The sequence below is a fragment of the Podarcis tiliguerta genome, assembly GCF_965153285.1.
Source record: "Podarcis tiliguerta genome assembly, chromosome: 5".
Classification (NCBI taxonomy): domain Eukaryota; kingdom Metazoa; phylum Chordata; class Lepidosauria; order Squamata; family Lacertidae; genus Podarcis; species Podarcis tiliguerta.
The window spans coordinates 86,256,635-86,277,099 of NC_139538.1; the positions used below are offsets into that span (position 1 = coordinate 86,256,635).

Genomic DNA, 20,465 nt, shown 5'->3' on the forward strand with positions numbered 1-20,465 from the left:
AAGAATGGAGGTAGCCTGAAGAAGAATACAAAATGACCACAAACCGAGCAAAACAGCTATCCATAGCAACCAAGGCCAGAAATCGAATCAGCGTGCTAATTGAGAATGTTTGGTTAGCATCAATTCCAGCCATTTGGAGGAAGGGAATGTCATTTGGAATGAGCTTGTACAGATCATGTACTTAAGGTCATGTCTTGTTCCTCGATACATTTCTCACAGGGAATTTAAGGGCATCATTATGGCACAAGCAGCCACTAGAAATTTCATGACATGGAGTTCCGGGGCTTTCTTTCAGCCGGAACTTGCCAGAACCTCTCAGGTGGGCGCCATTGCCATTACCAGGAGAACAAGGGAGGTGTTCATGAGGAGATCTGGCACCTCTTTTTCTAGAAAAGTAGCTCTGTGGAGTGCTAGGGATGGTGGAGGGATCTGTCGACACAAACCTATCAAGCAGATTTCCTCCTGCCTGCCTATCCTGGCATGACTCCTGCCATGAATGTTTCCCTCACACCCCTAGTTCTCTACAATGGAAGGTTTTTGGCACCTGAGGTGACCCACACTACGGTAAGGTTACCAGATTTTTTCCAATGAATCCGGGGACACTTTTCAACTTCAGTGGATTTTCTATGGGGGCTGATTTGTAAATCTGGGGGACTGTCCCCGGGAAATGGGGACGTCTGGTAACCTTACACTACGGCACCCCTCCTCTCCCCTAGGGAACAAGGTGGTGGTGGGGATAAAGATCTACATCGGGATCTGCTGCCCCTTTGGATCCTGCCACCTGAGGCGGTCACCTCACGTGGCCTCAGAAGTGGTCTCACCCTGCACTGATAGATAGTTGCTGCTGTTCCAATGGAGGAAGGGGTCTCATTGCCTCTCCACTCGCCCTGAAGTGTTGCTTGTTGACTTTGCGTGTGTAGAAGTTCCTTGTTGCTAGACGGGCGCTAAGGCTGAAAGCCGAACCACATCTACGCGATGGGACTTGCTCTCAGGTAAGTGGGGTTGTGACTGCAGCCTTAGTTTGCTTTTTACCACGAATTTTAAAAACCAGTAGGATGCATCACTTATTATACAGTGGTACCTCGCGTTACAGATGCTTCAGGTTACAGACGCGTCAGGTTACAGACTCCACTAACCCAGAAATAGTACCTCAGGTTAAGAAATTTGCTTCAGGGTGAGAACCAAAATTGCATGGCGGTGGCGCGGCAGCATCGGGAGGCCCCATTAGCTAAAGTGGTGCTTCAGGTTAAGAACATTTTCAGGTTAAGAACGGACCTCCAGAATGAATTAAGTTCTCTACTCGAGGTACCACTGTAGCTGTTTTCATGTGGAAATCTCCTTTGCTACCTGTGTAGACTTCAACTGTGCTCCTCAGTTAAAGTCTGAGGATTTCAAGCCGTCAAACACAGAAGCATGTTCACGACAAATATTAAAAACCCATTACTTTGCGTGTCTCCTGCCAACCTAGCAGTTTGAAAGCACGTCAAAGTGCAAGTAGATAAATAGGTACCACTCCGGCGGGAAGGTAAACGGCATTTCCGTGCGCTGCTCTGGTTCGCCAGAAGCGGCTTAGTCATGCTGGCCACATGACCCGGAAGCTGTACGCCAGCTCCCTCGGCCAATAAAGCGAGATGAGCACCACAGCCCCAGAGTCGTCCGCGACTGGGCCTAACGGTCAGGGGTCCCGTTACCTTTACCTTACTTTGTATGTTACGTTTCAAGAGATGGGCACGAACCCATGGCCACTTTCTGTATGAGCTTCACATTTATGAAAAGCTGCATTACAAAGGAGACTTATATAAGTGAATTAAACTGAGCAAAGGAGAAGGCCTGTAAATGTTTAATATGACCACAGGAATTCATGCAAACCAGGATACAAAGGTGGCCTATTTAGTAAAATATCAACAGGGTGCTAAACCGCCCTATCATTAATGCCTGAGTGAGGGAAATGAAATCGGATTCAGTTCACACCGAAGTGTAAAATCAAGATAGTGAAATTGCAATCCTAAGCCTACTTACCTGGGAGTGAGCCCCACTTAATTCAGTGGGCCTTGCTACGGAGCAGGCATGGTGCGGTTTGCTGCCCTAGATGAGTTTGTGATGAGCCATTAAAGGTAAAGGGACCCCTGACCATTAGGTCCAGTCGTGACCGACTCTGGGGTTGCGGCGCTCATCTCGCTTTATTGACCGAGGGAGCCGGCGTACAGCTTCCGGGTCATGTGGCCAGCATGACTAAGCCGCTTCTGGCGAACCAGAGCAGCGCACGGAAACGCCGTTTACCTTCCCGCCGGAGCGGTACCTATTTATCTACTTGCACTTTGACGTGCTTTCGAACTGCTAGGTGGGCAGGAGCAGGGACCGAGCAACGGGAGCTCACCCCGTCGCGGGGATTCAAACCGCCGACCTTCTGATCGGCAAGTCCTAGGCTCTGTGGTTTAACCAACAGCGCCAACTGCATCCCAATGGGCCATTAGCCACCTCATTAACTTTGCCTTTAAGGTGCCGAGACTCTTGTTGTTTTCGCTGCAAAAGACCAAGAGGACACCCCTCTGCAAATTCATTACTCTTGAAAGGAAACACACAGGGGAGGTGATTTATTTGATTTGCTGATGGCTGAGATATGCATGTCTATTGTGTTCTATAATAGATGGAAAAGAGTATTTTTCCACATCACTGGATGATGAAACAGAAGACCTGTGCAGAATGGGGGAAAAACAGATGAAAGTTTGAATGAGAAAGGCTATGGAAATAAACGCCAAGGAAAAATCTGTACCCGCTGCCTTGTAGAACATCTTCAGGAGAAGAAAAGGCTATGTGAGGTCCTACACAAACCCAGAGTGGAGTCCCTAAGATGGCTGGATGGCGTCTTGTATGCCTCTTTCCAGCAACTCCCGCAGACAAGCTGGTGCCAAGCGTATTGCTCTGCTTTCTTTTGGATCACATCAGCGATGTGGGCATGTCATCTGGGCAGCCCAGGACCCCCATGCCAGTGTGTCTGGGCAGCAGTTCACCCCCAGAGGCGCACTCCATTGTCTCTCCAGACAGACAGATGCAGACAGCTTATTTCCTGTTCTCCTGTGTTCTTAAGACTCTCCAGGGTGGAAGAAAACCTGAGAGCTTATCTTTTTGGAGTTGATTTTGTGATAGGCTAACCCATTGTCTGGGACGTGGGTGGCGCTGTGGGTTAAACCACAGAGTCTAGGACTTGCCGATCAGAAGGTCGGCGGTTCGAATCCCCATGACAGGGTGAGCTCCCGTTGCTCGGTCCCTGCTCCTGCCAACCTAGCAGTTAAAAAGCACATCAAGTGCAAGTAGATAAATAGGTACCGCTCTGGCGGGAAGGTAAACGGCGTTTCCGTGCGCTGCTCTGGTTCGCCAGAAGCGGCTTAGTCATGCTGGCCACATGACCCGGAAGCTGTACGCCAGCTCCCTTGGCCAATAAAGCGAGATGAGCGCCGCAACCCCAGAGTCGGTCACGACTGGACCTAATGGTCAGGGGTCCCTTTACCTTTACCTTAACCCACTGTCCTATTTCTGACTGCATGTCTCCCCCCTAGTTACTGAAATGCCAGACATGAGTCCACTTTTTAACTAGGGCTCGGCTACCGTGGGCAATGCTCTCCGCCGAAACTCCATTTCCAGAGGGGAGTCTGTTATGTATTGAAGTTCTCACCCTGGCCACCAGGGGTTATTGTGTACAGTCATACCTTGGGTTGAAGTAGCTTCGGGTTAAGCATTTTTGGGTTGCGCTCCGCGGCGACCCAGAAGTAACAGAGCGTGTTACTTCCAGGTTTCACTGCTTGCGCATGCACAGACGCTCAGAATGATGTCATGCGCGGAAGCGGCAAATCGCAGCACGCACAGACGCGCGGACGTGGGTTGTGTTCACTTCAGGATGCAAATGGGGCTTCAGAACGGATCCCGTTCGCATCCAGAGGTACCACTGTATATAGTTTTCACTCAGGTCCACGTCAGTTACCGTATTTTTTGCTCTATAAGACTCACTTTTTCCCTCCTAAAAAGTAAGGGGAAATGTGTGTACGTCTTATGGAGTGAATGCAGGCTGCGCAGCTATCCCAGAAGCCAGAACAGCAAGAGGGATCGCTGCTTTCACTGCACAGCGATCCCTCTTGCTGTTCTGGTTTCTGAGATTCAGAATATTTTTTTTCTTGTTTTCCTCCTCCAAAAACTAGGTGCGTCTTGTGGTCTGGTGCGTCTTATAGAGCGAAAAATATGGTAATTTAGATGGGAAACCCTCGGTTGTTGTTGTTATGATGTTGACAGCCGGCTGCCTATAAAAGCAGGCCGGCTGAGCTGTTTGCTGTTCAGTTCAGTTCCAGCTTACTTATAAAGAACTACTTGGAGAAATCTCTGTGCCGTCTGCTGTGTCCACCCACTACTTAATAGAGTCCCTAAGATGGCTGGCAACTCCTGCCTACAACAGGAGGATGCGTTCAAATTCATCACTGAATATAATCAAATGCTTTGATCACTTCCTTTGGGATCCCAATGATAGGCTGAAATCTTTTATTCCCCCCCCCACCCCACCATTTATTCACATATAATATTGTTTATTAAAATTGGTTTAATATGACATAATGATATGGAATTGCATTAAGATAAACATGTATTTTGATTGTCTTGCTTACACAAACACACCCAATAAACCATTCAGATCAACGGAATCACATTTAGCAAAGCTTTTGGCGAAATTCTAGCAACAACAACAATTTGTTTTCGCGCCATAAAGGTTAATTGCCGCACCCCAGTCTTGTGGAGTCACCTATATGTACTGCCAACCCTAACACAGCATCTTAAAATCGATTTCTTATGCTATACTACTCCGGGGGGGGGGGAATTAAATAACTTTCCCTTTGCTCCTGTTCCTTTTGAATCAGCTTCTGTATACAGAATAATATTTATTCATGATAGCAATAATCATAATGCAAACTCCTTTCTACTGTCCCGAGCAAACACTGATTAGCTGGACAGAGCCATATAATTTGCTTTTCTAATAAACCAGGGGCCCCTGCACTTCTAAAAACCAGCATCCTGGTTTCAAATCTGCTTTCATATCAGATACAAGAAAAGAGTTGAGTAGCTCCTGTCACTGTTTCCAAGCTTTTAATAGCAGCCCGCATTGCGCAAATAAATCTAGCGAAGTTTTCCAGTAGCTGGGAGTCTCTCTCTTCCTAAGTAGGAAGCCTAATAAGGGTTGCCAAGTCGTTACTGGATTGCCAACTGACCAGGAAAAAGACCACCACCAATTGGCCTTTCTCTTCACATTCTCGCCTACAGGGTATGTTTCAAAATAATCATTTTCTTCTACTGCCATTTCTGAAGCGGCAGCCATTTCTGAAGCAGTACAGCTTTCCTTTCCATCACTTGTCTTCTCCCCATAGCTGTCAAGCGTCCCTTATTTGGCGGGACAGTCCCTTATCCCAGCGCCATGTCCCGCTGCTGTCACTTATTGATGATGTCTCTTAAATAAGCTACTGAAGGCAATGGGGCCCTTTCTATGTCCAGCTGTGCTTTGTCAACAACAAATTGTTGCTGTTTTTGTGTGTTGAATATATGCTATATGGTAATTTATGGACCTAATAGGTATGTAAAGCCATTTGCACACGACAAAATATGTATTTTATAAAAGTAATTGTTGATCTCTTATTTTGGCTGCTGATCCCTTATTTTCGAGGCTGCTGGTCCCTTATTTTCAAATCTGTAAGTTGACAGCTATGCTTCTCCCCATATCACAAGATCCAGCTTCAGAGTTTAGGTGGGGTGGGTTTTTGTTTTTTGCAACAAGCCTTGAAACAACAGCGAACCATGGCAAACACTGCAGTTCAGGATGGGGTTACTATTTGCTGCAAACCAATGAATGACGGGGTGGGTTGTGTGCGCACAGCCTACAGGCGTGATTAGGTGCCTTAACGAAGACAGAACTGCACGCCACATCCTTAGACTTTGACTGCCAAGCCCCATGGACAAATATTTCCATTTTGACTCTTTATCGACTTTCCTGGAACATCTGGCTGCTGAATGCTGGGAGATAACGGCTGAGTGAGATGTGCCAGCTGGCTGATCCAGCGTGGCAGTTCCTAGGGGCTGGCTTCCTTTTCTTCTGCGTCTGTGAATATTTCTTATATGTTCGAACACTGCCGGTTGACTGTTAGTCCACCGCTGCTAATTTCATTTGCCCCCCCCCCCCATTTTTTTTATTAGTTTTCACAATATTATAAACAAACAAACAAACACACACAAGACAAACAAACATAGATCATAGCCTTATTGAAAATTGCAGTTCTTAATTTTGTTAAGTGATTTCCTCGCTTCCCCTTGGTTGAATTTCATTGTATGTCCTTTTAATGGTTTTCCAAATCCCAATTCTTATGAAATTTAACTTAAACATTAACATCCTTGGATCTTCAGTTTATGAAATTAAACATATTAGTTCATCACTTAACATAAATAAAATCCTAAGCCAATTAAGTATCTGCAAGCTATTTTCAGTTAGTTTAACTTAACAAATTTTACTAAATAATCATTAAATTTATTCCACTCTTCCTGATACTCCTCCTCCTTCTGGTTGCGGACTCTTGCGGTTAGGTCGGCTAGCTCCAAAAAATCCATCATCTTCATCTGCCATTCTTCTATTGTTGGTAATTCTTGGGTTTTCCACTTTTTAGCTAACAAAATACGAGCAGCAGTTGTGGCATACAAAAATAATTTAACATCTTTCTTGGGCAATTCCAAACCTGTTATTCCAAGAAGAAAGGCCTCTGGTTTCACCAGAGGTTTGGAGAAGTAGAAAATACCTTTTTTTAAAAAAATAACAACAACCCAGAGGTAAGGAAAAAACAAAGAAACCCAAAAGAGCAGTGTTAGGATTGGTCATGCTTAGAAGCCAGTGCAATAGGGTGCAGTTCTTGGGCCCCACAACCGAGAGAGGTCCCAATCGCAGCTCAGTGGCCCTGGGCACGACACCTTTGCTTTCTTTTCCCCACTTGTTACAGAGCAGGTGTGCTGCTGCTGCTGCTGCGGAATGAAGACGCTCCAGTTGCATCCGCCATTTTCATTTCCCAAGGTGCTTTGCTCATGTGGGTTCTGTCCTCTGCAGTAGCAAAGCACCTGCTCAGCAAAATGGTGTTTTGTTGTTTTTTTAAAAAAACAAATTAACAGAAAGGAAACATATTGCTGCCACCTGAGGGTGGAGAACAGAGATGGAATGCATGGATCTACCTTTCCTTCCTTTGTTTGGGAATGAAGGATCGTCTCCACCCCCATCGATCTGGTTCAGGGAAGTTTTTAATGTATGACATATTAGTGTTTTTTTTGTCTTTGTGGAAGCCGCCCAGCGTGGCTGGGGAAACACAGCCAGATGGGCGGGGTACAAATAATAAATTATTATTATTATTATTATTATTATTATTATTATTATTAAAGAGGCCCATTCATTCTCTTCCTGCTATCAGGCAAGGAGAAGGGAGGAAACGACAGGATGATTTTCAATCACACCCATGCACCCCTTTGCAGGTAGCACGAGACCCACCACCTAGATAGCAGGGCAGTGGGGTGGGAGCCCCTTAGAGGGCGTCTTGCTCAGGAAACCCACAGACTTGGCAGTACCATTGTCAGTCACCCTGGAATGCTGAATGGCGGTTGCAAAAGAAAAAGGGGAAATGGCAGACAGTGGGAAGAAGAAGAAGAAGAGTTTGGATTTGATATCCCGCTTTATCACTACCCGAAGGAGTCTCAAAGCGGCTAGCATTCTCCTTTTCCCTTCCTCCCCCACAACAAACACTCTGTGAGGTGAGTGGGGCTGAGAGACTTCAGAGAAGTGTGACTAGCCCAAGGTCACCCAGCAGCTGCATGTGGAGGAGCGGAGATGCGAACCCGGTTCCCCAGATTACGAGACTACCGCTCTTAACCACTACACCACACTGGCTCTCTCTTCCACTGGAAGAAGTGGAATTCCCTGCTCATAACAGGGATGGGGAATATTTGGCCCAGCAGCAGGATGCTGCCGGGCTCCAACTCCCATCGGCCTCGGACAACATAGCCAGTGGATATGGATGATGGATGATTCTATCTCCAATAACCCCTCGCAAAATTGCATTTTAACATTAAGTTTAAAACCGTGAAAGTTTAGATCGGGCAGCCCTCCAGTGCCACATTGAGGCATCTGATCAAAGATCTGTATTTTAAAATAAGCTTAAAAATATATTTGTAGATGCTTGCTCCAAATGCTTGCTCCAGGCCAGGCAGAAACCAGCTGGCTGAGAGTCTTTTTGTTTATTCTCCTGAACAAGGGCCCCTCATTGATTTGTTGCAGTACCTCAAAGTTGTAAAAAGGAGCAAAAGCTGGGAACAAAAGGTCATACGAATTACAGAATACAATCCAAGCTGCAAAAACACTAATTAGAGTTGGTAAATATTGCCTCCCATCAAACATGGTTTAAGATATCCTGAGAAGGTTAAAAGGCAAAGAGCTAAAAGCAACAACAGCTGCTGCCTGGTGAGGAAGAGAAACTGCTCTGAGGTTGTTTTTGGTCACTTTGGAAACAGTTCTTGTTCTTTTGGTCACTTTGGAAACAGTACTAAGTTCTTCCCTTCTAAAAATCAATCTATATATATATATATATATATGTACTGACTTTAATGTAACTATACAAAAGAATGTAGAAAGTAAGAAATGTTAGATTCTTATGTTAGATTCTTATTTCATTGATGGTGTGTGAGAAGGTGAACCCAAGACCTCTGTTTATATGACAAAATTTGAAACCATGAGCCATCTGTTTTAGCCATTTGCCCCTGTTGCCAAGGGCAGAAGAGCAAAGAGCAGAAGAGCAAAGAGCAAAGGGTGATCTGATATTTAAGATGCCTTGTCAAGGCAAATGTAAGATATTGATAGAAGGAAATATAGCTCTTTGTCTCCCATAAAAGGTAATAGGAAATGGGTGTATCTTTTATGATTGGTTCTAGCAAACAGCCAATAGGAATTTCAACCAGGCTGATTGGACAGAGGCAGCCAAAGGAGGAGTAAGGAGGCTGGGCTGAGGGAATATAAGTGCTGGCCACCAGGGCTGGGGTGTGCAGAGCTTTTGGTAAATATACCACTGTGCCAATCATTTATTTGTCTGACAAATAAATTATTATTTTAATTTCTCTATTGCTGCGTTGAATATTTCATTCCAGCTAAGCGTTAACCACAAGCAGGGTGCTACAACATAGCAAAGCGGGTGAAGGATGAGAGTGCAGGAATAGATTTCCCACTCCTGAAATTCACTGAATGTTCTCATTCCAGGCTATCAAGAGTCACTTCTTTTAGGATGTCAAGATAGCAGTGGAACCTGCAACACTAGGGTTCAGAGTGTGTTATAAATAAAGCGAAACGACAATTTTTTAAAAAACGGAGGAACAGGATAATTCATGTCCTCTGTGCTGCAGGGCACAAACTCAATTACTTGCCAATTCCTTGCTTCTAAAATGTGTGGGGAGCTTCCAGAACTTGAGTGTGGCAGCATTGCTGGACGGAAGATGCTTCACTGGGGCACCGACGGTGGAGTTCAAATGGCAGCGCCCTTCCTGATAGGTGGAGGGGGCATAAGCCCCTGCCGCCTATGGGAACTGGATCTTAGCCTGCACCCTGCTTTGGCAAATGGGGAGGCAGCCAGGGATATGGGCTGTGCCGGGGGCGGAGCTGATGGAGCCGACGGTGGGCTTCCCTCGGATCCGCCTCTTGCCCATTTAAGCAGCCCATACCTGGGGCACAGCCTGTTTGTTCCTGTGCCCAGTTTCCCCATCCCACCCACCCTCAGTTTAAGCTAATTGTCAAAGACTTTGCTGTGGCTGCAGTGGTCGCGCCATTCTTTACAGGGCCAGGTAGGAATTTGCCCACCAGGATAATTGGCTCTTACCTGGTGGTTTTGCCTAAAATGGTAAAGGGACCCCTGACCATTAGGTCCAGTCATGGCCGACTCTGGGGTTGCGGCGCTCATCTCGCTTTACTGGCCGAGGGAGCCGGCGTACAGCTTCCGGGTTATGTGGCCAGCATGACTAAGCCGATTCTGGCGAACCAGAGCAGCGCATGGAAACGCCGTTTACCTTCCCGCCAGAGCGGTACCTATTTATCTACTTGCACTTTGACGTGCTTTCGAACTGCTAGGTTGGCAGGAGCAGGGACCAAGCAATGGGAGCTCACCCCATCGTGGGGATTTGAACTGCCGACCTTCTGATCAGCAAGCCGGGGCCGAAAGCACTCCCCCAGACGGCGGTCCCTGTGGGGGTCACCCTATTGGATATAAGTCTTAGTGAAGGACCCATTATTAGGAACCCCCACCTGGATTGACCACGTACCAGCACGTACCAGCAGGCAGGCTGGAAGTATTTAGATTGCCCCAAGCCAAACCTCTTCCATCTGTATTCAATAAAGTTGTGGCCTGTTTTTACCCCAAACCCAGTCTGATCGGTCTCTTATTTATATGGGTTGGGGTATGGGAAGTCCGATGCCTTATCCTACAAGTCTCCTTCAGACAGTTGTCCTCTGCAAATTGGAGAATGGAGAATACTGCAACTTGGTGGTGGTGGTGATGATGATGGAGGAGCTAGCAGATATAGGTGTGCTCCAAGCCTCAGGACTCTGAAGGTTCAGCCTAGAAGTTAAATAGGATTCTGCTGGCAGCTTATCCTCATTGAATCCTTGGAGAGTTCCATCTGCCTGGTTGATACAGGTATCACCTCATATTCCTGCGCCGAGGAGCGGTGATGGCAACCCAGAATCAGGGCCTTCACTTCTTTTTTGAAGTTCTTGTTGAGAAAGCCGTAGATGACGGGGTTGATGCAGGCTGATGCCATGGCGACCAGATGGCACAGGGAGAAGATCAGGTCATGGATACAGTGGGGGATGATTTTGTAGTTCCAGTCATCGATGGTGTTGAAAACATGAAGCGGCAGCCAGCAGACTGCGAAGGCGGCAACCATTAATGCCAGCAGAATATTGATCTGCTTCAGGTGGCTCGCCTGGCAACTGTACTCGTGCTTCTTCCGAAACATGTCCTCCCTCTTCCGGAGGCGCAGGTAGATGTTCAGGTAGCACACCGCGATGAGGAGAAGAGGGATGCAGTACTGTACGAGCAGCAAGACAGTGGTGTAGGTGAGCTTGTAAACCTCCGACGGCCAGGCGGGGAAGCAAACGACCTTGCTCGCCAAAGAATCTGTTCTGCGGAGCTGCTTCGGGGAGACATCGTCCAAGGTGCTGTAAGTGACGAAAGGCAAGGACAAGAAAGAAGCAGAGGTCCAAGTGATGGCAATGCCCAGGTAGGCTTGGGAGAGGCTGGGCCTCCAGCCAGTGGGGTTTATGATGAGCTGGTGCCTTTCTAAAGCAATGAGCACAAGCGACAGGATGGAGACGGTCAAAGACGTGCACTGGATGAACAAGGTCACCCTGCACATGGCTTCGCCAAATATCCAGTGCTTCAACAAGACCGTGGTGACAGTGAACGGCAAGCAGAATATGCACATCGTCAAGCTTGAGGCTATCAGATTGGCGATAAATATGTTGGTGACGGCGGCTTTCTCTTTATGTCTGGCCAGGATGCCGATGAAGCACAAGTTTCCTAAAATGCCTACCAGGGTCTCCAAGCTGTAAGAGGCGACTAGAAACAGAGTAATATCTGTGCTGTTTCTACATGGCTGGATGGTGTGGAAGGGGAAACTCCAGTTGCTCTGGGGTGGAGACGATGTGTTAGAAGCCACAGTTCTGTTCATTATGGAGCCAAAGAGGTGTGTCGTTGGTCGGACACACTGGTCACTTCCTGTGATCTTACTACAATCTGTCGGAGTGATCTGCAAAAGAGAGATGGTTTTATTTCTTACTGACACAGTCTCAACACTGGAGCAGACTAGGGGATGTAAAAACACCTTGCAGCAGTCACAACTTTCTCAGCGGACTCTGTGCACATCCGCACTGCATTCAAAGCTCTCTTATACCCTGCTTTTAACAGTTGTGGGGGATCCTGGGAACGGCAGCTTGTTAAACCTGGGAGTCATTTTGGACTCACAGCTGTCCATGGAGGCGCAGGTCAATTCTGTGTCCAGGGCGGCTGTCTACCAGCTCCACCTGGTACGCAGGCTGAGACCCTACCTGCCCGCGGACTGTCTTGCCAGAGTGGTGCATGCTCTAGTTATCTCCCGCTTGGACTACTACAATGTGCTCTACGTGGGGCTACCTTTGAAGGTGACCCGGAAACTGCAATTAATCCAGAATGCGGCAGCTAGACTGGTGACTGGGAGTGGCCGCTGGGACCACATAACACCGGTCCTGAGAGATCTGCATTGGCTCCCAGTACGTTTCCGAGCACAATTCAAAGTGTTGGTGCTGACCTTTAAAGCCCTAAACGGCCTCGGTCCTGTATACTTGAAGGAGCATCTCCACCCCCCTCGTTCAGCCCGGACACTGAAGTCCAGCACCGAGGGCCTTCTGGCGGTTCCCTCATTGCGAGAAGTGAGGTTACAGGGAACCAGACAGAGGGCCTTCTCGGTAGTGGCACCCGCCCTGTGGAACACCCTCCCTTCAGATGTGAAGGAAATAAGCAGCTATCCTATCTTTAAAAGACATCTGAAGGCAGCCCTGTTCAGGGAAGTTTTTAATATTTAATGCTGTACTGTTTAACATTTTAAACATTTGATTGGGAGCCACCCAGAGTGGCTGGGGAAACTCAACTAGATGGGCGGGGTATAAATATATTATTATTATTATTATTATTATTATTATTATTATTATTATTATTATTATTAAAGATGCTTAAATGGCAACTCTGTAAGGTCAGTACCCATAACAAACTACACTTCCAAAGATTCTTTGGGTGAAGTCATGACTGTTAAAAGTGGCACAAGAAAGGGTTTAAACCAGGTCTCAGCAACCTTTTTCAGCCATGGGCAGGCCCACCGTCCCTTAGACCATGTGGTGGTATATTTTGAAGGAAAAAAATATGAACAAATTCCTATGCACCACAAATGCACCCTTAGACCATGTGGTGGTATATTTTGAAGGAAAAAAATATGAACAAATTCCTATGCACCACAAATAACCCAGAGATGAATTTTAAATAAAAGGACTCATGTAAAAACACGCTGATTCCCGGACCGTCCACGGGCCACATTGAGAAGGAGATTGGGCCACATCCAGCCCCCAGGCCTTAGGTTGCCTAAAGGTAAAGGGTCCCCTGACTATTAGGTCCAGTCGTGGCCGACTCTGGGGTTGCGGCGCTCATCTCGCTTTATTGGCCGAGGGAGCCGGCATACATCTTCCGGATCATGTGGCCAGCATGACTAAGCCGCTTCTGGCGAACCAGAGCAGCGCACGGAAACGCCGTTTACCTTCCCGTCGGAGCGGTACCTATTTATCTACTTGTACTCTGACGTGCTTTCAAACTGCAGGGTTGGCAGGAGCAGGGACCGAGCAACGGGAGCTCACCCCGTCGTGGGGATTCGAACTGCCAACCTTCTGATCAGCAAGTCCTAGGCTCTGTGGTTTAATTCACAGCACCACCTGCGTCCCTTTTAGGTTGCCTACCCCTGGTTTAATCATAACGAAGTGGCTCTAACCCGAATGCAAATCCTAAAGATTTCTGCCCCTGCGTAATCTCAAGGTGGATGACACTTGAACAAGTATGACAACACAGACAGCTTATGCACAGCTAAACATAGCTTTGAATGCAATTGGGACCGTTTATGATCCCAGCTTCCACTTTCTTTCAACCGGAGACAGGAGACAAGGTCAGCCAGCTCCAGAGATTTATGCTGAGCGATATTTTGTAGAAAAGTTCCTTTTGGAGTTCTGGACTTTCAAAGTCATATTTTAAAAGCTGAGTTTCTTTAAACTGTAAGAATTTACCATTAATGCATATTTTGTGACACTTTTTATTTAAATAAGTGCATTTTCCATTATGTAAAATGAAGGCTGAAAATGCACTTTCAGATGATTTCATCCATTTGGAGTTCAGTAAAAATTCCTTTTAGAAAGCCCCAAGGAAAACTGTACACATTTCTTCAAATCCAAATTTCTCTGTGTATGCCTTAGAACTGATCTTGTAACGTAAAGAAATCAAATCATATGCATAAGAGATGGGTTGCGCTGTGTGAACATTCTTCTTAAGGCTTGCTTCCCCTAGACTTAACTAAATCTTACACATTATCTTTCAGCAAACACAGAAATACTAATTCTCTCTACTCATTCAGAGCCTCTACTCTCACTATCTGCCATGCAACAACAAAACAACAACAACATCATCATAATACGCCTTAAAGATCTATGTTGGATGCAGGAGAGAAAGATGTTTCTGTATTGCCAGTCTATGTTTCAGAATGATCAATTGCCAGAAGGTTCTGAAGGCACGGGGATAGAAATATCTGATTTTGTTAAAATCTGTTAAAATTGTGGCATGGTTTCACTGCTTCCATGTCTTAAAATGCCTTGGGGAAAAGCAGCAGGGAATATCCTACCATAACATTTCTACTTGTGGCTTCTCTGTGCCATCTGCGGCGTACATTATATTCCTTTCCCAGGGCCACATAAAGGACCCGGGTGCCACCATCCTCAATCATATACGGAACACAGAAATGCTGTCTTTTCCTTCACCTATAAACCACATTTCTCCCCCGTCTGTCTTCACATACACAATGCGCTCTGAGGGCGACTCCTGTGAGCCTGATCTTGATGCCTCCTTGGAAAATACAAACTATTTATTTGTTTGTTTGAAAAAAATCACAATCTTAGCAGGGGTTTCATTGTTCTTTCAGGGAGCTAACTCTGGTGTGGAGATAGTGGCCACACAGGGAATTTCCTAGAAACGCGTCCGTCGCTCCTGTCTGGCTTATTAACGATCGTTGTAAGCCACCCTGGGAGCCTTTTTTGACCAAAGAGTGGGTTAAAAATACTTTTGAAAAAATCAATAGTTAGTGGATAACATACCACTAATTCTAGAATGTTCTAGGGGCATGGGCAGCAAGTTGATTTTCTGGCTTACCTTCGCCACCCACTTCTAAGTGCTTTTTTCCATGCTCTTGTGGATGCTGAGTGGGGAAAGTACCGTATTTTTCGCTCTATAAGATGCACCAGACCACAAGACTAGTTTATGGAGGAGGAAAACAAGAAAAAAAAATATTATGAATCCCAGAAGCCAGAACAGCAAGAGGGATCGCTGCGCAGCGAAAGCAGCAATCCCTCTTGCTGTTCTGGCTTCTGGGATAGCTGCGCAGCCTGCATTCACTCCATAAGACGCACACACATTTCCCCTTACTTTTTAGGAGGGAAAATGTGAGTCTTATAGAGCAAAAAATACGGTATGTGCAAAAAGACTTACCTTTGATACCCCCCAGGAGCATATCTGCTGCAAGCATACACCAGGGATCTCCACCGGCAGAATCAAATGAGCAACAGGCCAGCAAAACCAGCATCCGATCACCTTCCTGGGCTTTAAATCTCGTCCCTCTCTTTTCTCTTTCAGTATGAAAAAATGGGTGCCAGTTCCCCTCCTCAATCTCTCTACCTCCAAAGGGACTTTAGCCCTGGAGTTTTGATGGGAATGCAAATCTCTGGCTCCCTCTTGTTGTCTCCTTAGAAAAGAAGAAGCAAACTCTTAGCTGCAGGAGAAAGAGAGAAGGAACATGCAAATGATGTGAAGCAGCGAGTCAATGAGCATGGCAGCCAAATGAGTATAAACAACTCAGATTGGCTGCATTCATCCTTATATGCAGCCTGGGCATTGCAATCTGGGGTGGTGGTTTTTTGGTCACCCATGGGGCATCTTTGATCTGTTTACCAGATGGCTCTGCAGAAAGTCACTCCCAGCATCAAGGCTTGGCACGTCAGCCAGGGGTGGGGTTTTGCCTTACAGTGACTCAGAGTCAGACCAAGACTTGGAACACCCAAGGGAATCAGTCCAGCTGGGGCGAATGGGACAGCAAGACAGTGGTACCTCGGGTTACAGACGCTTCAGGTTACAGACTCCGCTAACCCAGAAATAGTACCTCGGGTTAAGAACTTTGCTTCAGGATGAGAAATTGTGCTCTGGCAGTGTGGCGGCAGCGGGAGTCCCCATTAGCTAAAGTGGTACCTTGGGTTAAGAACAGTTTCAAGTTAAGAAGGGACCTCCAGAACAAATTAAGTTCTTAACCCGAGGTACCACTGTAATAGTAGTAATAGTAGTAGTAGTAATAATAATAATGATAATAGTAATAATACTTTATTATTTATACCCTGCCACCTGGCTGGGTTTCCCCAGTTGCTCTGGGCGGCTCCCAACAGTACACTAAAAACAGAATAAAACATCAACCATTAAAAACTTCCTTAAACAGGGCTGCCTTCAGATGTCTTCTAAAAGTCAGATAGTTGTTTATTTCCTTGATATCTGACACGAGGACGTTCCACAGGGTGTGCGCCACTACCGAGAAGACCCTCTGCCTGGTTCCCTGTAAGCTCACTTCTCGCAGGGAGGGAACCGCCAGAAGGCCCTCAGAGCTGGACCTCCATGTCCGGGCTGAACGATGGGATGGAGACGCTCCTTCAGGTATACTGGGCTGAGGCCGTTTAGGGCTTTAAAGGTCAGCACCAACATTTTGAATTGTGCTTGGAAACGCACCGGGAGCCAATGAAGATCCTTTAGGACCGGTGTTATATGGTCTCAGCAGCTACTCCCAGTCGCCCGTCTAGCTGCTGCATTCTGGATTAGTTGTAGTTTCTGGGTCACCTTCAAGGGTAGCCCCACAGAGAGTGCATTGCAGTAGTCCAAGCGGGAGATAACCAGAGCATGCACCACTCTGGCGAGACAGTCCATGGGCAGGTAGGGTCTCAGCCGGTGGACCAGATGGAGCTAGTAGACAGCTGCCCTGGACACAGAATTGACCTGCGCCTCCATGGACAGCTGTGAGTCCAGAATGTAAGCAAAGGAGAGCTACACAGGAGGAACATGAAGCACTCGATAGAAGTCATGTTGCTGTTTTTTGGACAACTATCCAGGAGGGTAATCAAAGGCTCCTAACTTCCACGTCTCCTGCTTTTCCTGGGACAGTCCCAGAATTACAGAAGCTGTCCCGATTTTTTATTTGACCCCAGAATGTCCCGATTTTCCTTTTTCCTCCCTTCCACATAAAAGGTAAAGGGACCCCTGGCCATTAGGTCCAGTCGTGGCTGACTTGGGGGTTGCAGCGCTCATCTCACTTTATTGGCCAAGGGAGCCGGCATACAGCTTCCGGGTCATGTGGCCAGCATGACTAAGTCGCTTCTGGTGAACCAGAGCAGCGCACGGAAACGCTGTTTACCTTCCCGCCAGAGTGGTACCTATTTATCTACTTGCACTTGGACATGCTTTTGAACTGCTAGGTTGGCAGGAGCTGGGACTGAGCAACGGGAGCTCACCCCATCGTGGGGATTCGAACCGCCGACCTTCCAATCTGCAAGGCCTAGACTCAGTGGTTTAGACCACAGCACCAACCGCGTCCCGCCCTAGGTCCATAAATTACCATATATAGCATATATTCAACACACAAAAACAGCAACGATTTGTTGCTGACGAAGGACAGCTGGACATATAAAGGGCCCCATTCCCTTCAGTAGCTTAGGCCCTCATCAAACTTAAATCTGGCCTTGGTAAAACTTAACATTTTGGTGGCATAAAGCCTACTTCTTCGTTGGCTCATCTCCGTCTTCAGCAGCAGCCATGACAGTGAAGCAGTCAGGCCCTATTGTAACATTTCTGCATGCGCCTTTATTCGTGCACACGCCGAGACCAGGAAGCATAGCTGTCAACTTACAGATTTGAAAATAGGGACCAGCAGCCTCAAAAATAAGGGATCAGCAGCCAAAAGAAGGGATTTTGCTAACACAGGTATGTTCAGTTTCTAAGCCCCTCCGAGCCAAAGGCAGAAAGCCCAGCCAGCAGCCAAACGAAGCCTCAAGCGGTGGTTCCCACAGCGCAGCAACCCGGCAAAAGGGATGCAGCAAGGAAAACCACGTCACCTCTCCGCTGGGAAGCGCTGAGCAAAGGCGAGTCCCCAGGCAACGCAGCCAATTTGATGGGCACAAGGCATGCAAGTTCCATCCCCCAGTCGTTCTTAGACTCCTTATTGGGTGAGCAACGCAGCCAAGCAACACAGTTGGAGCCTCCCTCCTCCCTGGCCGGCAGGCAGGGAGGGAGAGGAGCTGCTTCCTTTGAAACCCGGGAAATTTAAGGGACATCATCAATAAGGAACAGCATCGGGACATGGCGCTGGGATAAGGGACTTTCCCGCCAAATAAGGGACTGTTGACAGCTATGCGCCCCAGCAATGCAGGGATCTCAACCAAAGCATGTGGGGTTCTGAGCATGTGGGCTATGCCAGGAAGTCCAGTTGAAAGCACTGCACATCTTACGCGGTTGGCTTTTGCCTTATTTTGCTCAGACTGGGAATAGCATTTAGTTCAGCATTAATGAAGTGTGAGGTACTGTGGAGCTGCACTTTGCTGGCCATTGCTAATGAGATTTCTTATCCGTCTCAGAAGTTCTTCACCTGTCAACCCCAACATGGAGTCATCAACTGCAGGAGTCACTTCTGTGAGCTCCTTTTACCGTTCATTTGGCTTCATCTCGATTTATTAGAAGCTCAAGTGTGCACTCCTCTTTTAATATAGCATCTCGTATCATGTTGACTTTGTGGTCCTTCCTGTAAGATACGCTGGTGTGGTTGCCACCTAGTGGCTAAAAGGCAAAAGTGTTCCTTGAGAAAAAATGGAATTACTATACAGTCATACCTCGGGTTGAATGCGCTTCAGGTTGAGCGCTTTTGGGTTGTGCTCCGCGGCAACTTGGGAGTAACGGAGCACGTTACTTCTGGGTTTTGCCACTCGCGCATGCGCAGATGCTCAAAATGACATCACGCACATGCGCAGAAGCGCAAAACACAACCTGCGCACTCATCGTCGTGTTTTACTTTCTGTTCAGGATGCGAACGGGGCTCCGGAACGGATCCCGTTCGCATCCCGTGGTACCACTGTACAGTCATACCTCGGGTTACAGCCGCTTCAGGTTGCAATTTTTTGGGTTGCAGACCGCCGAAACCCAGAAGTAGCAGAACGGGTTGCTTCCAGGTTTCGGCAATCGCGCATGTACAGAAGCACTAAATCATGCTTTGCGCATGCGCAGAAGCGCCGAATTGCAACCTGCGCATGCACAGACGCACGTTACGAACATGCATCCCACACGGATCACATTCGCAACCTGAGCGTCCACTGTACTGTGTTTTGCGGCCTGTGTTTTTTTAGGGGTGGTTCTAAGCTGCACGCCAGACTGAAAAGTGTATAACACAAACTAATAAACTAAACCAGGTATTGGATTGTTCAGCGTCTTTATAAATGACTTGGACGAAGGAATTGAGGGGATGTTCATCTAATTTGCAGTTGATACCAAACTGGGAGGGGTAGCTGATGCCGCAGAAGACAGAACTGGGATTCAATATGACATTCCACAGATTGGATTACTGGGACCATACTAACCAAAGGAATTTCAGTAGGGACAAATATCAGGTTGTGCACTTTTGCAGGAATAACCGGCTGCACAAATACAAGATGGGGGACTCCTGGCTCACTAGCAGTACGTGTGAAAAGGATCAAGGGGTCTTGGTGGACCACAAGCTTAACGTGAGTCAACAGTGTGATGCTGCAGCAAAAAATAGCATCAACAGTAGTGTCCAGATCAATAGGTAAAGGGTAAGGGGACCATTAGGTCCAGTCATGGCCGACTCTGGGGTTGTGGCGCTTATCTTGCTTTATTGGCAGAAGGAGTCGGCGTACAGCTTCCAGGTCATGTGGCCAGCATGACTAAGCCGCTTCTGGTGAAACCAGAGCAGCGCACGGAAACGCCGTTTACCTTCCCGCCGGAGTGGTACCTATTTATCTACTTGCACTTTGACGTGCTTTCGAACTGCTAGGTTGGCAGGAGCAGGGACCGAGCAACGGGAGCTCACCCCGCCGCGGGGATTTGAACCGCCGACCTTCTGATTGGCAAGTCCTAGGCTCTGTGGTTTAACCCACAGCACCACCTGCGTCCCTGTCCAGATCAATAGTCCCACTCTATTCTGCCTTGGTCAGACCATATCTGGAATACCGAGTCTAATTTTTCCCCTCTCTCTCTCTTTGTGTGTGTGTGTGAGAGAGAGAGAGAGAGAGAGAGAAAGAAAGAAAGAAAGAAAGAAAGAAAGAAAGAAAGAAAGAAAGAAAGAAAGAAAGAAGGAAGGAAGGAAGGAAGGAAGGAAGGAAAGAAAGAAAGAAAGAAAGAAAGAAAGAAAGAAAGAAAGAAAGAAAGAAAGAAAGAAAGAAAGAAAGAGTGTTCTAGCTCTCGAGTGCCTGGGCCTCCCTCTTGGTTACTGACAGTAGACAGTCCGACCTGCCACAAACTGTTGGTGTGAAAGGAAAGGAAATAATTCTTGGTTTC

General features: G+C 47.1%; 1 protein-coding gene across 1 annotated transcript; it reads right to left on the reverse strand.

Annotated features, from left to right (window-relative positions):
• Positions 1–10,418: 10,418 nt before the first annotated feature.
• NPY4R2 (neuropeptide Y receptor Y4-2) lies at positions 10,419–15,722 on the reverse strand. Its single transcript, XM_083440556.1, has 2 exons — positions 15,363–15,722; positions 10,419–11,844 (listed from the first exon to the last, which is right to left on the reverse strand). The coding sequence occupies exon 2, from the start codon at positions 11,764–11,766 to the stop codon at positions 10,660–10,662; it is 1,107 nt and encodes a 368-aa protein (XP_083296682.1). The 5' UTR covers positions 11,767–11,844; positions 15,363–15,722; the 3' UTR covers positions 10,419–10,659.
• Positions 15,723–20,465: the final 4,743 nt, after the last annotated feature.

Bases quoted from the DNA above. Each gene is read 5' to 3' on its own strand.
- NPY4R2 (XM_083440556.1), bottom strand. From the start codon at position 11,766: ATGAACAGAACTGTGGCTTCTAACACATCGTCTCCACCCCAGAGCAAC.